The following is a 15,605-nucleotide window of genomic DNA, read 5'->3' as shown; positions in this document are numbered from 1 at the left end:
CTTCCTTGCCACTGCACTGGTGATGGGACTGCTTCCTTAGCAATCAAGAGACAGAGACCTTTCCCCACAGAACTTCTGACATGCTTATGTTTTCCTTTTCCAATTAAATTACAGGCATCTTAAAGAGATCATCTTTTATCCATTTTTTTTTGTATTCTCCACATTTAACATAGTTTTATGCATTCAGTGAAGGCACAATTTGGCAAATATTTGACGCTGCAATGAATACATGAAAATGCAGAGGGCTGTATAAGTGTCAGTAATAACAGAATCTACACAAAGGTGAAGAACTACAATCCAAAGTGGGCTTTTTTCTTTTTGGTAACGAAAAAATGCTTTCATAAAGAAGTATTCAGCAGTCAGGCATTCTACTTTTACCCATGCTTTCTGTAACAGCATATTTTAAAAATTTATCCAAATTAATTCTTAATACTATATTCTAGTATATAATACATACAACTCATACACATATTTTTTTATGAGCTTAGAAAGTAGCAGCAGTCTAGGTAGAAATTTTCCAATCAAAAAGTAGAAACAAACAGCCATGTCTTTAAACTGCCCAATAAGTTACTCTTTGATGAAACAAAATCTTGGTTGGGCTTTGCTCTGTGGCCATCTGTCTGAAGGATGTTACTGTCCATTTTCATCATGATTGTAACTGGAAAATAATTCATTTAGTTAAATAACTTTTTTCTTCCAATTTTTTTCATCAAGTTGCTATCCCCTTTCCTAAAAATGCTACATTTTATAAAATCTGAGGCAGAAACAATATCTATTGCCAGTAAAAAAAAAAAGTACAATTCAATTTTATTAGTATGAAATATTCTGAGATAATTATATTTGTGACTCAGTGCATGATTCCTTTCTAAGATTCATTTATTTATTTGAAAGGCAGAGATACAGAGAGAGACAGAGAGAGGGCCCCCATCCACTGGCTCACTCCCCAAATGGCTGCAATGGCCAGTCCTGGGTTGATCTGAATTTGGAGCCAGGAACCTTCTCCAGGTCTCCCATGTGGGACTTGGGCCACCCTTCACTGCTGTCCCAGGTGCACTGGCAGGGAGCTGGACTGAAAGAGGAACATCCGGGACTTGAATCGGCGCCCGTAAAGAATGCTGGCACCATAGGCAGCAGCTTTACCTGCTGCACCACAGTGTTGGGCCTCAAGTACACAATTCTTAAATAAGAGAGGTTTGGCATAATCATGTAGTTAAATCATTTAGTTAAAACTGCCTTTTATAAGAACCCAAGAAAAAGCAGTAGGCACTTTCTTTTCAGTATGAGAATAAGATACTACGTAATTGGCCATTTTTCTCTGATGGGGTTTATTCTGATTCCCTTTTGTCAGATTCCTCCTCCTCAAACTCGACCAAAGGAGCATGTCTGTTGGCCTGCGAGCCTTCTTTGTAGAACACTCTCTTTATCGTGCCATCCTTCGGCGCCTTGATGGTGTGCTGCAGAGACACAAGATACAATAAACAATGATGCAAACACTAATGAGGACTGAAAGAGAAAAGGGGAAATATGTAGCCAACTGTTTTGCTGATTCCTAGTCTTTCTGCCCTGCCCAACCTTTTATTATTATTGTTTAAACATCACATGATGTTGACAGAAAAAATGGTGACACTGTTGTGGTATGTTTGAGGGTTGCAGGAATCAATCCTGGGAACCCAGACAGGAGATGATGAGGAAGCTCTGGTCTGGCGAGTAGGTCCCAAACCCAGCTTCACATGAGAATATCACCTGGGATGCTTTCAAACAGTACTGGTCCCCAGACCCTAGCCTTGGAGATTCCTTGGCTGCGGAAGTAGCTTATAAAAGTTTCCCAGGTGACCGGAATTTTGGCCAAGGGTTGATGACCACAGACCTAAAAGCCTCCATAGCTAATTCAATTTGATTGAGGCTTTTCACTTTGAAAACGACACTTGGAATCCTCAGGGTTCAGCCTTAGAAAACACAAACAGAGAAAGCATCTAGTTGGGCTACTTCCTGCTTCTAAGCTATCAACAATTTCATAATCAGAAATGACAGGTGTGCTTTCCCAAAATTAAGATGAAAATATATTTATGAGAAGGAACACTGGGTTTTGTTTCCTGAAATTAACGCTTCATTGATCCATGACTCTCCATATTTAAAATGGCATTAACTTACAAACGAATGCAAAAGAACATCAGGCTTGAGGTTCCCAAGGTTCCCTTGCCAACTGAACGTGTGATTTCGCTCACCTCCATCTTCATGGCGATCATAACCACTAGAGAATCTCCAGCTTTCACTCTGTCCCCGGCTTTCACAAACACCTAGAGATTCAGAGGATGGGTTACTATCTAAAAACACAGACGCCTTGGTGGTCCACAGAGCTGGCATGGAAGTGGAGCAGAAGCAGGAGTCTGTGTGACTGTGCTGTCTGCACGGGTGTGAAGCAGCCACGACCAGCTCAATGCAGCACGGCTTAGAGCCCCGCGCCCACCTCAGGTCATCAAGTTTTGCTTCAATTAGGTGTGGATACATTTTATCTATCTTGGTATCCTTTTGTTGTTTTCATGGGTGTACAAACAAGAACATCACTAGCAGGGATCCTATTGTTATCTTCAAAAAGTTAATGAAAATATGTGTATCAATGAAAAAGAGAAGTGTGGCTCTCAAAGGGTTTTTTTGCATCAAAATAAGCATATTTTTAATTCTATTTTTTCCCATGAACTTTCTGATGTTCCTGGTGTACTTAAATGTCTTCAGCAGATAGGGCAGAGGGAGGTCACGACTGGCTTTCTGGTTTGAGGGGTGTCCAGGCTACTGTCTGAAGTCTTGAGTCCTGTGTAGTATGTGTGTAGACAATTTTCATGTAGGAGAATTAAACTTATTAGCAAGCTGAAAAAGAATTTGTTTTCCTTTTTACAGCCATAAATGAATTTGCATGTCCCATAAGGTCTCCCTATCTTTTCGGTTAATGTGGTTACCAGAGAGTTTTTGGAAACGTTTCGCAGGAGAGTTAGGTTCAGGTCAGTGAGGACTGACGAGCGTAAGAAGTGGGAAGCACCCCTGAGAGCCCTGCAAATGCCCCACTCCCAGGGTGCTTTAGCACACGCTGATGAAATGAGTGACCTGACTTTAGGGGGCCAGTAACGGGAAAACTGTGCATCTCTATCCACAAGATGAGCACTCCGTGCAGAGGTGCCCACACTATACAGAGGTCTGTGGAAACTAAGACTGAGTGAACTAAAGCGAATCCAAGTCTGCTCGGAGGTAAATTCTTCAAGAGGGGAACAGTGGGTGAAATCATGCATACTTACATAATTATTATCACTTCGTCTGCTTCCTCCTCCCCTTCCTCCTCTACTACTTACACAATCACTATCTCTTTTTCCTTCTGCTACTTTTTTTTTGCATCAAGAAGATACAAATGCATTTCTGTGATTTAAGTGCATTCAAGGTGTAAGAGGAGATTACTGATCCATCACCACTGGGGTTACACTACAGGTGCTATGCATGGTCTGAATGTGTCCCCCCAAAATTCACACCCTGAAATTCTAACCCCCAAGGGGATGATAATTGGAGGTGGGGCCTTGGCGAGGCAGCCCTCAGGAACAGGATTCGTGACCTTCTGAAAGAGGCCTGAAAGAGATCCCTTGCCCCTACCAACTTATGAGAACACTGGGAAAAGACCGCTGTTTATGACACCAGGAAGCCAGATCTCATTAGACGGTGACTCTGCTGGTGTCCGGAGCTTGCTTTCCCAGCCTCCGGAGTGGTAATACGTTTCTGCTTATGAGTGACTTGGTCTACAGCCTTCTGTTAGAGCAGCCCAAAGGGACACGGACAGGATGGATGTGAGTTCTGGATGCACACTGCATTCAACACCAGACCACACTGCTCTTCAGCAACATCAGCTTTTCAAATGTCATCTTAACACACATACAGTTATGCATATTGGAAAAAAGTTATTGTTTCATGACAAAACAGTCTTTGGTGGATGCTCTATTCCAAATGTAAGAGAACAAACTGGATTCTTTGTACTTTGATGCAAATTCTGACCTTCAAAAAGAGTGGTCTTTATCATAAACTAGGTAAAGGAGTTTTTTCACTGAAAATTATATAATATGGAATTGCAATCTAGAACAAATCCTCTTGCTTTCTTAAAATGGACAAAGTTCAACAAAGGCATGTATTAGGCTTTATTGGACATCATTTTTACAAATGTCGCATGATTACCTTCTCAATGGTTCCCGTCATAGGAGCTACAGTAGCTCCCTGAGTCCCTTCGGAGCTCAGCGAAGACAGGTATTTGGGTACTGGAATGTCAAACTTGATACTCCCCTCCTGTAAACAGAAAAAAACAGAACATGGAAACCAGTTCCTATCACTATATTTTTCTCATATACTTGAAATGATTACTGTCACGCTACTTGTTAAACATTAGCCATCAGAAGATCAGCATTCTAGTCTACCTTCTGTGACTTTGAGGGAAGTACAATTATTCTCAATCTGGCTTTGCCATTATGAAGCAGTGGTGTGCATGCCAGCCAGGTGGTTAACAAAATGAAGTCACTGTCCAGAAGCCATTTAGCAGCATCCTCACCATCACGTGCTGGGTCTACGCAGTCAACGCCAGGAACTGTTCTTAATGTTTCATTAATTATGTCATTAACCATCACACAAGTCCACGAGGTAGGTACTGTTACCATTCTGATTTACAGATGGGAAACTTGAAGCACAGAGTGTCTAACTGCCCAAGGCCACTCAGGCTAAGCGGCAGGGCCAGGATTTGAATCACAGCAGCTCTACCTTCCAGAACTCAGGCTGCTCACCTTGCACTGCCTCCACCATCCTACTGCTACAGTGTCACTGACAATGGAAAGGAATGCCTGGGCAAGTGAGAGCACCCCAGACTCCAAAACTGCCAGCAAACTGAAGACATCATCACAAAGCACTCTGCCCTGCAAGGTGGTCCCACAAGGTGACAGTCCCCCAGGGGGCCACAGTGTAATTGAGAGTTCGTTCTGCAGGGCAGAGTGTGACAGACTCGTTGTGTGGGTGGCTCCTAACCCAATCCATGGAAGCCAGCCCTGACTGTCCTTTGACTGCCTAGAGACCACCAGGAACCCAGCCACCTTCCCTCTGTCAAGAGGCACATCTGGTCCCAGCGGTCGCCTCCTGTAAAATCAACAGGACTCCAAGAGCCAGGTGGAAGGTGGTGTTCAGGCAACCAAGCCCCGAGAGAACACAGCCCACTGAGCCAGGAGGTGCTCCCTGACGAGGGTGCTGCAGGCACTTGTTTCAGAATCCAAGGAAGAAAATGGTTATGTGTCTACCAGAGAGAATCTGCATGACCACAGGAGTGAACGGAGAGCTAGGGAGGGCAGGAATATGGCAAAGAAATGGAGGAGGAGCCACGGCAGTGGTGGAAGGGAGCAGCGCCTTTCTGAACTCACTTGGGGAAATGCCTCTGTCAAGCACCTTTCTCCTAAACCCCAAGATATAAAGAAAAGACGAGGGGCTGGCGCTGTGGCATAGTGGTTAAAACCACTGCCTGCAGTGCTGGCACTCCAGTTCAAGTCCACTTCCCACTCCCAATCCAGCTCCCTCTGATGCACCTGGGAAAGCAGCAGAAGATGGTCCAAGTGCTTCAGCCCCTGCACCCACGTGGGAGACCTGGAAGAAGCTCCTGGCTTTGGATCAGCCCAGCTCCAGCTGTTGTGGCCATCTGGGGAGTGAACCAGTGAATGGAAGACCTCCCTCTTTCCCTCCCTCTTTCTCTGTAACTCTGCCTTTAAAATACATAAATAAAATTAAAAAAACAACAACACACACACACACACAAAGAAAAGACGTTACCATGGAAAATAGGTAGATAGTGTTTTCCAGGATAATGAGCTTGGCTTTATGAGTAACTCCATTAACAGAACACTTCAGGTAAGTGCAATCTCCCTCACTAGAAAGATCACCAAGGACTTGGAAGGTTTGGTCTTCAATCTGAAAAACAAACAGAAAAATATCTTCAAAATCAATAATGACCCCCCAGAATTAATAAAATCAGAATCAATTATTTGCTATTGGTAATTTCAACAGGTAGTACATCAAAACTATTTTTAAAAACCATGGAGAACTTTCCTCAGATTCCTAACCAAAATGCTTTAGATAAAACAGCAATAATTAAAAGGAAATACATCAGTTATATAGCATATCCATGTCACTACAATGCTACAGATAAAGGTTCATTTTAGAAATAAGAGCAATAAAAATGTTAAGTAAAAATACAAATCAAGGTAAGAAAAATTATTGATTCATTTCAGTAACTTTAATGTTAGTACTCATTTCTGAGTGTGCAAAATCAAATTTAATTTTCCTATGCCGAAGTCAGTAATAAAAAAAGAACCAGAACTACATAATTGTATGGTATTTCTTATGAATTTTTTTCAAAGATTTATTTATTTTTTTTTGAAAGTCAGAGTTACAGAGAATGAGAGGGAGGGAGGGAGGTAAGGAGGATGGGAGAGGGAGAGGGAGAGGGACAGAGAAAGAGAGCTTCCATCCACTGGTTCACTCCCCAAATTGCCACAAGCCAGGAACCCAGAATTCCATTTGGGTCTCCCACATGGATGGCAGGAGCCCATGTACTTGGGCTATTTTCCATTGCTTTCCCAGGCCATTAGCAGGGCACTCGGTTGGAAGTGGAGCAGCCGGGACTCAAACCAGCACCCATACAGGTTGCTGGAGTGGCAGGTAGTGGCTTAACACACTGCACTGCAACAGCAGCCCCCACAGATGGTACTTCTTTTATCTAACCAACACATAGGTCCAATTCATGGATATCAGTGACATTCAAAAAGATCAATTAGCTGAAGATAGACCTTAATAATTTTCACAAAGAGACCACATGTGAAAACAGATTTCACACTCAATGCTTCATGGAAGCTGACAAAACGAAGTGAAACCTTTCTGTTTTAAAGTGTATTTTCTCCCATGTAATACTCCAGGGAAAATTTCCTTTACACACAGAAATCCATTTAAATCTTCTCTCTGTATTTTTCACTTCAATTCCCATGATGTTAGTGTAGAAGTCCTGTGGCTATTCTTTTCCAACATGTAATGTAGGGTAAGGTGAAACAGGTCACATTGCAGTATTTATCCACAGTTTTCTTCTACCTTAAGTTATATATGATATTTCACCCTGCTTTTTAACCAACTAAAACAGTCATCTGAATGTTTGTGAAATTCTTAGGATGTAAAGGTTAGATTGGGAACACTTTTGTTTAAAGATTTACAAAAGCATTCTAAATTTGTTGGTTCCCCTAGCAAATTGGAACAAATCAGCAATTTATTTTACCAGTCACCAAGGGACATGAAAGGTCCCCAAGCCAGAGGCACCAGTGTGAGTCAGAACCCTCACACACTAAAGTAGGCAGGCTCCCCATGGCTTTCCTGCCCCTTACAGAGAGGAAAGTGTTCAAAGTGTTTGGAGATCTACTGTGTGTCGCCAATACATCCATTTTGCAGGATTCAAAATATCCAAGATCATATTAATCATGCATTTTATTCCCTGAATTTGTACCTTCCTGCAGGAATTTGTTTGAATTCCCACATTATTTTTAACCTTTTAGCATTTTGTTATGCCAGGGTAATGGACCTCTTTCTATGGAGGACTATCATACATTTTTCAATAGAGGTTCTCAAAGTGTGACCTGTAGATCCCTTGCGGACCCCCATACCCTTTTAAAAAAATGTTTTATTTATTTATTCATTTAAAAGCAAAGTAAGTGAGAGAGGAAGGGGGAGAAGGAGAGACAGGGAGAGAGAATCGATCTTTCATATGCAGGGTCACATCCCAAATGTGCACAACAGTAGAGGCTAGGCCAGACCAACGCCAGGATCCCAGAACTCCATCAAGGTCTATGTGTGTAGCAGGGATCCAAGTATTTGGACACCATCTGCTGCCTCCCAGCTGCATTAGCATGAAGCTGGATTGGAAGTGGAGTTGGGACTCAGTCCCAGGCACGTTGATATGGGATATGGACATTCCAAGCTGCTCAACACCCATCCCTCAACCCTCTTTTAGAGGGCACATGAAATCAACTATTTTCATAACAGGGCAAAAATGTTATTTGCTTTGTTTACCCTCATTCTAGCTTGAGTACACACACTGTGGACTTTTCCAGAAGCTACTGAACATGTGACAGTGTTATTGCTCTGATGGCTAATGGAAAGGGCACTTGTATAATCTTAAGTTTTAAAATTTTCTCAGTTTAGGTGGCCCAAATCCTTGGGCCCCTGTACCGGCAAGGGAGACCCGGAAGAAGCTCCTGGCTCCTGGCTTCGGGTCAGCGCAGCTCTGGCCGTTGCAACCAACTGGGGAGTAAACCAGCAGATGGAAGACCTCTCTCTCTCTTTCTCTCTGCCTCTCCTCTCTCTGTGTAACTCTGACTTTCATGTAAATAAATAAATCTTTTAAAAAAGTAAAAAAAAAAAAAGTTCCCAGTTTATCCTACAATTCACTAATAGCACAACTGGATTAAAAAAATAGGCAAAGAATTTAAACAGACATTTCTCCAAAGAAGATATGCAAATGGCCAAAAGGCATATGAAGAGACATCATTAGTCATTGCAGAAATGCAAATTGGTCAGAGTGAGGTACCACTTCACCCCCATTAGAATGGCTATCACAAGGGAAAACCACTCACACAGAACAGAGAATAATAAGAGTGGAGAAATTTGAACCCTTGTGCACTGTTGGTGGGAATTCAAAATGATGTGGTTGCTATGGAAAACAGTAGGGTGGTTTCTCGAAAAATTAAAATTAAAATTACTGTGTGATTCAGCAACTCCACTTCTGGATATGTACCCAAAAGAACTGAAAACTGGGTCTTGCAAAGATACTAGTACACCCATGATCATAGATCCGTAATAGTCAAAACCAGGTGACAACAGCTCATTGATAGATGAACAGATAAAGAGAATGTGGTGTGTACATACAATGCAATATATATATATATATATATATATTTTTTTTTTTTTTACAGGCAGAGTGGACAGTGAGAGAGAGAGACAGAGAGAAAGGTCTTCCTTTGCCGTTGGTTCACCCTCCAATGGCCGCCCCGGCCAGCGCGCTGCGGCCGGCGCACCGCGCTGATCCGATGGCAGGAGCCAGGTAATTATCCTGGTCTCCCATGGGGTGCAGGGCCCAAGCACTTGGGCCATCCTCCACTGCACTCCCTGGCCACAGCAGAGAGCTGGCCTGGAAGAGGGGCAACCAGGACAGAACCGGCGCCCCGACCGGGACTAGAACCCGGTGTGCCGGCGCTGCAAGGCGGAGGATTAGCCTGTTGAGCCGTGGCGCCGGCCACAATGCAATATTATTTACCCTTAAAAAGGAAGGCAATGCTGACACAAGCTATAACATGGAAGAACCTTGCAATATGCTAAGTGAAACAAACCCATCACAAAAAGACAACTACTAAAATGGTTTAAATGGTACATTTTATATTGTATTTTACAATTAAAAATAAAGAGGCCAGCATGTGGTGCGTAGGATTAAGTTGGAAACACCAGCATCCTATATCAGAGTGCTGGTTGAAATCCCAGTTGCTCTGCTTCCAATCCAGTTCTCTGTTAATGTGCCTGGGAAGGCAGCAGAAGATGGCCCAAGGGCCTAGGCTGCTGCAACCCATGTAGAAGACCTAGATGGAGTTTCTGGCTCCTGGTTGCGACCTGGCACAACCCTGACCATTGCAGCCATGTGGGGAGTGAAGTCGCAAATCCTCCCACGGTGTGCATTAGCAGGAGGCGCAATCAAAAGTGAAGCCAGGACTCAAACCCAGCCATTCTGATAAAGACATCCCAAATGGCATCTGAACCACTGTGCCAGATGTCTGCTCCCACAGCACACACTTAAGGGACTTGTTAGGTGTCTGATTCAAGACTATTCACTTTTTGTCAAGTTTTTATTCTTAAGAGAACCACAATAAAACTGAGTAAACAATCAGAAAATACACAGCAGGTAATTTCCCCAAACTGGTCTGAAATAAAAGCACAGGATATTCTAACCATAGCCATAATAATAGTCAAAGGCTTAAGATAAACCAGAGAGTAAAAAAGGCCCTGTTGGATAGAAGAGAGATCAGATTTAGCTCTGAACTGTAGAATAAAACCATTCAGGCTTACCTGCATGGTATATGATCCATCATGGTTATATGTTACAGCTATGACTACATCTTTATGGAAAGGGGGAAAAATAGAAGAAAAATTAGAAGACATTCACTTATTCAATAAAATCTCACTTTCAACTTTTAAGATAACTATCTGTTCAAAGGAACATCCACATATTTTAACTCCATGGAAATAAATGCTTGTTTTTTTCCTTAGAAAAATATTTGTCAGGCAGGTTTCAATAAAGGTGAATTTTAAACTTTTTTTTTTTAAAAGGAGTTTTAGATATTTAAGGTGGAAGGGTATTTTAGACATTTTCCTCTCAACAAAAAATGGTCACAGTGGTCAAGTAGAAGATGCAATGAATTGGTAAAGAGAAATTCTGGTTTAAGACCCAAATGTACCGTTTGATCATCTCTATGATCTTCAAGTCACTAAATCTCTGCATCTCGACTTTCTGAACCATTCAGTGGTTATCAGAATGTAACAATGCTTAAGTAAATGTGAAAGTGCTTTATAGACTGTAACAGTCTATGCAAATGTAAGAAATGATTCATGCCATTACATGACATGGCATTGGTTGAAGACTATCCCACAAGATGAGAATTAAAAGTTGTGTGGGGTAGAGCACAGCATATAGTCAAAGTCATTTCATCAACCTCTGTCTTGTCAGCCGTCACTTGGATGCTGTCAGCTCAAATCTGTGTCTAGCCCTGACCTCGCTTCTGCAGAACTCTGATCGGCTGCTCCACTCACAACAGAAAATGAACCTGCTGGGTCAACAAATCACCTTCCCTCCAGAACCGTGAGCCCAGTCACTGGCACCGCTCTACCTCTCACCCAGCTTTGAAACCTGCCATCCTTGCCTCAGCTTTCTCCTTGGATTTCCCATCGTGTTGTCACCATAAACCTGACAAAGCCTTCCCTTTGAAAACCTGGTCTATGCCATTCCCAACACTCCCTCCTGGTCCAGGCCCAGCAGGCTCAGGTCTGGCTGATCTGAGATCCTCCAGGATCTCCCTGCTTCCTGTCTCAACCCTTCCAGGAGATGCTTCCTCGCATGTCCCCACTGCATCCAAAACACCTGGTCGGTACTGAAGGCTCCAGCCTCTCAGTCTTACTTCCTGTTGTTCCCCAACCCAGTGGGCAAATGGCCCAAGGACTGGTCCCCATATGTGCTTCCAGCTTTTCCTCCACGGAGGTGCCCCTCCTCCACCACGTTACTGGTCCCAGACATGCCACTGAAACCCCACGTCTCTCATTCACCTCACGCTCACCGTCCTTGGGCACAGTCTGCATGTGCAAAATGAATGCTCTCCGCATTAAACATTTAGATTTTTGTAGAGAAAACACTATTATGCTCAGTGAAATAAGCCAGACACAGAAAGATAAATACCACGTTTTCTCTCATACGGGGAAGTTAATATACATCAGAACATAAAAAAAAGGAGGTCACATTATTTGGTATATAGTTATAAATATTATCTTCACTGAATTATACCCTCTACATTATAATATATTCTTCTTCCCTCACTTTATGATCATTTCCATGAATACCATGTTATATGATATTAACATCCTTGTTTTCAAGAGAAAATAGTATGTATACTATAAAATATTTACACAGGAAGTGAATATGTCAAAATGTTAAAAACTGTTGTTTTAAAAATACATAATTTAAAATAATAACAAAACACACTATTATGATCCCCCCCTTCCTGGTTTATGATAGAGTGATTTTTTTCTCTTCTTTTTTTGTAGATTTTAGAAACTACAAAAATTAAAATGTTCATAAAAGTCAATTACTTAAGTCTGTAACTTCCAGGGCTTGCATTATTACCCATGATGCCCTCTACCTTCCCAACACACATACTTTTAAGTGGTAAATCCCTTCAGAGAAAAAAACGGACAAAAAGACGTATTTTTCTCCCCTCTTCTCCGTATTACTCAGCATATCCACCTTCTCAGAAACTTTGTACTGAAAGCATGAAACTTCTTCACCCCTTATCTTTCTTGTCAACAACCTTTAATCCTTAGGAGAAAAGGCCTCCTGTTATACCAGATCAGTTTTCTTTTGACTTATAAAATGAGAAAAGCATTTGACTGACATGAATACTTGTAGAATCAGAGGAAAGACATTGCCAGGAAACTATAATTTCTTTCATATTATTACAGGACACTGATCATGTTTCTCGCACATCCAAGTATCTCTTGTTTCCCTCAAAGGGCACCTTAAGTCTCCTCCTACACATTTAATAAGGTACGGAAGTTTAACATGATGCAGTGTTAGCAAAGCACATGTTCCATGGAGTATCAATTCTAGTCCTGACTCCCTCAATTATCTCTCATGTGACCTCTGGAAAATTACTAATTTCTTTTATCCTTGGCCTTGGCTCAATAAGATTAATAATCTATAAAGCTGATACTAATAATAAAGTTGACAATAATAACTCTGTTCTCATTGGTCTGATCTGAAAATGAAAATGAAGTAATCTTTGGAAAAGGTTTAATGGAGAATCTGGCATAAATGAAATAATAAATCTCAGCCATTATTATTATTATTATTATTACTATTATTATTATTAGGGGTTGGGCAAAGCTCTGTGAAACATGGCAACAACCAAAATCAGAATATTTTTCAAGCCTTAAATATTTAAAAGACTTGGCTCTTCTCATTGAAGTCAATAAGAGTTGGTTCTACTTTGGATTCATAAGTGCTTCTGTGTCCTGAGACTTCCTGTTTGGGGTACTCCCTTACTCGACTATGGTATGGTCACTGCTGATGTGAGACTCACTGTAATATTTGTGAAAGCTGCTACAATCACACCTGGGTTATTTTAATGGAATACTGCCAAAAAAGTGAACAGCAGTCATGTTGGCTTTTCAATTATGTATTTAATTCTAAACCAATCCTTTTTATTAAATTCCAATTAAATGTTACATAAATCAGAAACACCATGCAGGGCTTTGGGGAAGATCCATGCCCAAGAACACAGCAGGCTCATCTGAATCACAGCCACACGTGTAGCTCTGCCATCTGATTCCAGTAGATGAGGCCACCCAAGCTTTACTGCTTGTGATTCTTGCACTCCCCAGCCCATCAGGAGTCCACAGTGTGATACACCCAGATTTGGAAGGCTGTTTTTAGGATGAAATGAGCAAACATGTCAGAATAAAATGACGGGTTCACCATTTGCAGGTGCTACTGTGTGAGAGAGGTTTGCCAACCGTATGAAAGCTTAGATGCACACACACACACACACACATGCCCGTGTGCACACACACACTACATGTAAGGTAATCCAAGCTCAAATGAAAAAAACAACTAAACAGCTAACACCAAATCAATTACTGTGAATGAAGAATTTGTTACTAAATGAGTAGATGTCTACACAGAGCTGGAGTAAGGTAGATTCTGTTCTGCCCAGGGAAGGGGGTGCTGTGATCAGATGGAAAGAGGGTTTGGCCCTACCTGACAGGCATGTTTTTTACAATGGAGCTGTCATAGTTCAACAACAGCCCACATTCAAGGAGACCCAGCACTCTCAGCTCTGACTGTGCCCATCTGGCTGCTGTGTAGCCTGTCCTGAAGCAGCTTTCTGGTGCCACAGGTATACTGCTCCAGCCATCAGCTTACAAACTACCTCTGACTTGAGCTAAATAAAATAAATCAGGTCTTATTTTAAACCTACTCAAATTAGTTTGCTATTTCAAAAAATCAACTTTGAACTGGAAAAATGGTGGCAATAGCATGGTCATCAATGTCAAAAAGAGTGGGTGTTGATCATGGCTCTGCCACCACCTGTCCTTGAATAACTCACTTCACCTTCCATCAGTGGGTTTAACAGGGACTTCCCCTCATCAAGGTGTTGTGAAAATAAAAATTGACATGTGATAAGGCATTTAATAAGTTATAGCTCTTTAGTGACTCCCTTCCCCCAGAAACACCTGAACCACTGCCTGAGAAGAGACGCTCTCTCCCTCACTCAGTTTTGGATATCGTTTTTCTTATTCAAAAGGAATGCGTTCTCACTGCAGAACAATTAAAAAGCAAAGAAAAACACAGAGATGGGGGGAGGAGATTGCTTTAAATCTCACCACCCAATGGTACTTGGCTAACATTTTGGTGTATTTCACTTCAGGTGTCTTGCTAGTTTGTTTTATGATACGTTTTTGGAATATTTACAAAACACACACACAAAAAGAAAAAGTGTAAAGAAGAAAAATGAATACCATTAACTCTACTACCCAGAGATGATTTCTATGATTTTGGCATGCTTCCTCCCAATGCTTAGGTTAGGCCATTAAAAAAAGTAACTGCCTGGTCATAACCAGGCTTATCCTTCTTTTTCAAGTTCATGTGATGCTGTATTTCTATGGCTCACACCTCTCCTTTAAAGAAAACACTACTTACTGTTTTTACCATCTCTAAGAGTCACATTTCTTGTGTAATTGATATTCAGTCTTCTTCCATTGCACAATGAAAATGGAGAGAATTGATCTAGAAAGAATTCAAAATTCAACAACAAATTTATGAACGTCAAGCTTACTAAATTGATGCCTTATGAAAGAAAGCATAAAACACAGGTCCTAAAATTGGCAGCTCAAATGTGTTTTCTTTGTTCCCAGTGTTTTAATTAGATATTTTCATTTACATCTTGGGAAATTCCATATGGAAAACCCCAGCTTCCCTTGAAGACTCAGAATAGTTGTGACTTCAACTCTCAACCTCCCATGGCATGGACTGCATGATGTTCACACCCTCTGATGTCACCACCATCTCTACCCCTCATTCTGTCCTTTCACCTGGCCTCCCTTACTCTTCATGTTATTGGTACAGCCCCAGTAGGGATTTGGGTACACATCCTCCATGGACAAAATCCAGGAGCTACAGCATAGCTAAACTGAAGCAGTTTATTCTGATATGAGGTGTGGGCGTCCAGAGTGGCGTATTAACTGCTCTGCCAAACACCTGCCCCAAGAGCGCTCCATTCTAAAGATGTTATGCTCAGGCTCGGGGATACCACGTGGGGCATACTCAGATGCAGTTTTCATTTAACATAAAAGGACAAAGGAATAGAGCATAACTCTCCTAAAGAAACAGCTGTACACTTTAAAAAATATTTGAGAGGCAGGGGGAGAAGGGAAAGACAGAGAGCTTTCCTCAGCTGGTTTAGGCACCAAATGCCCACAGTGCACAGGGCCAGGGATCAAAGCTGGGAGTCTGGAACCCAGTCTAGGTCTCCCATGTGAGTGGCAGGAAAACAATTACTCGGGCCATCACTGCTACACGTTAACAAGAAGCTGGAATCAGGAACTAAGCTGGGATCTGAACCCAGGTACTCTGATCTAGGATGTGAGTATCCCAACTGGCAGCTTACTACTAGGACATATGCCTACCCTCAGAGCTGTGCTTTCAAAAATTATTTATTTGCTTCTATTTATTTGAAAGGTAGAGAGACAGAAAT

At 41.8% G+C, this 15,605-nt stretch overlaps 1 protein-coding gene across 25 annotated transcripts in view; it reads right to left on the bottom strand.

Annotated features, from left to right (window-relative positions):
• Positions 1 to 119: 119 nt before the first annotated feature.
• The window catches only part of MCCC1 (methylcrotonyl-CoA carboxylase subunit 1), a 79,079-nt gene continuing 63,593 nt past the window's right edge, over positions 120 to 15,605 (bottom strand). For 20 of the 25 annotated variants that reach the window (XR_016233214.1, XM_089332091.1, XM_089332093.1 and 17 more), the window contains 6 exons: positions 14,552 to 14,638; positions 10,153 to 10,202; positions 5,830 to 5,967; positions 4,207 to 4,314; positions 2,226 to 2,297; positions 120 to 1,454 (listed from right to left, as the gene is read on the bottom strand). Coding sequence is in view for 24 of the 25 variants with exons in the window: in XM_089332091.1 (XP_089188217.1) it covers positions 1,326 to 1,454; positions 2,226 to 2,297; positions 4,207 to 4,314; positions 5,830 to 5,967; positions 10,153 to 10,202; positions 14,552 to 14,638 (584 nt within the window). In the remaining variant the exon portion in view is untranslated. Of the gene's footprint in view, positions 1,455 to 2,225; positions 2,298 to 4,206; positions 4,315 to 5,829; positions 5,968 to 10,152; positions 10,203 to 13,012; positions 13,276 to 14,551; positions 14,639 to 15,605 lie in introns of those variants that run through there. The other 5 variants (XM_089332102.1, XM_089332106.1, XM_089332109.1 and 2 more) reach the window with 1 other exon arrangement.

The sequence above is a fragment of the Oryctolagus cuniculus genome, chromosome 4 (genome assembly GCF_051225735.1).
Source record: "Oryctolagus cuniculus isolate XC-2025 breed Fujian yellow rabbit chromosome 4, ASM5122573v1, whole genome shotgun sequence".
In the NCBI taxonomy this organism is placed as follows: Eukaryota; Metazoa; Chordata; class Mammalia; order Lagomorpha; family Leporidae; genus Oryctolagus; species Oryctolagus cuniculus.
This window is presented reverse-complemented; position numbering and strand designations above follow the sequence as displayed.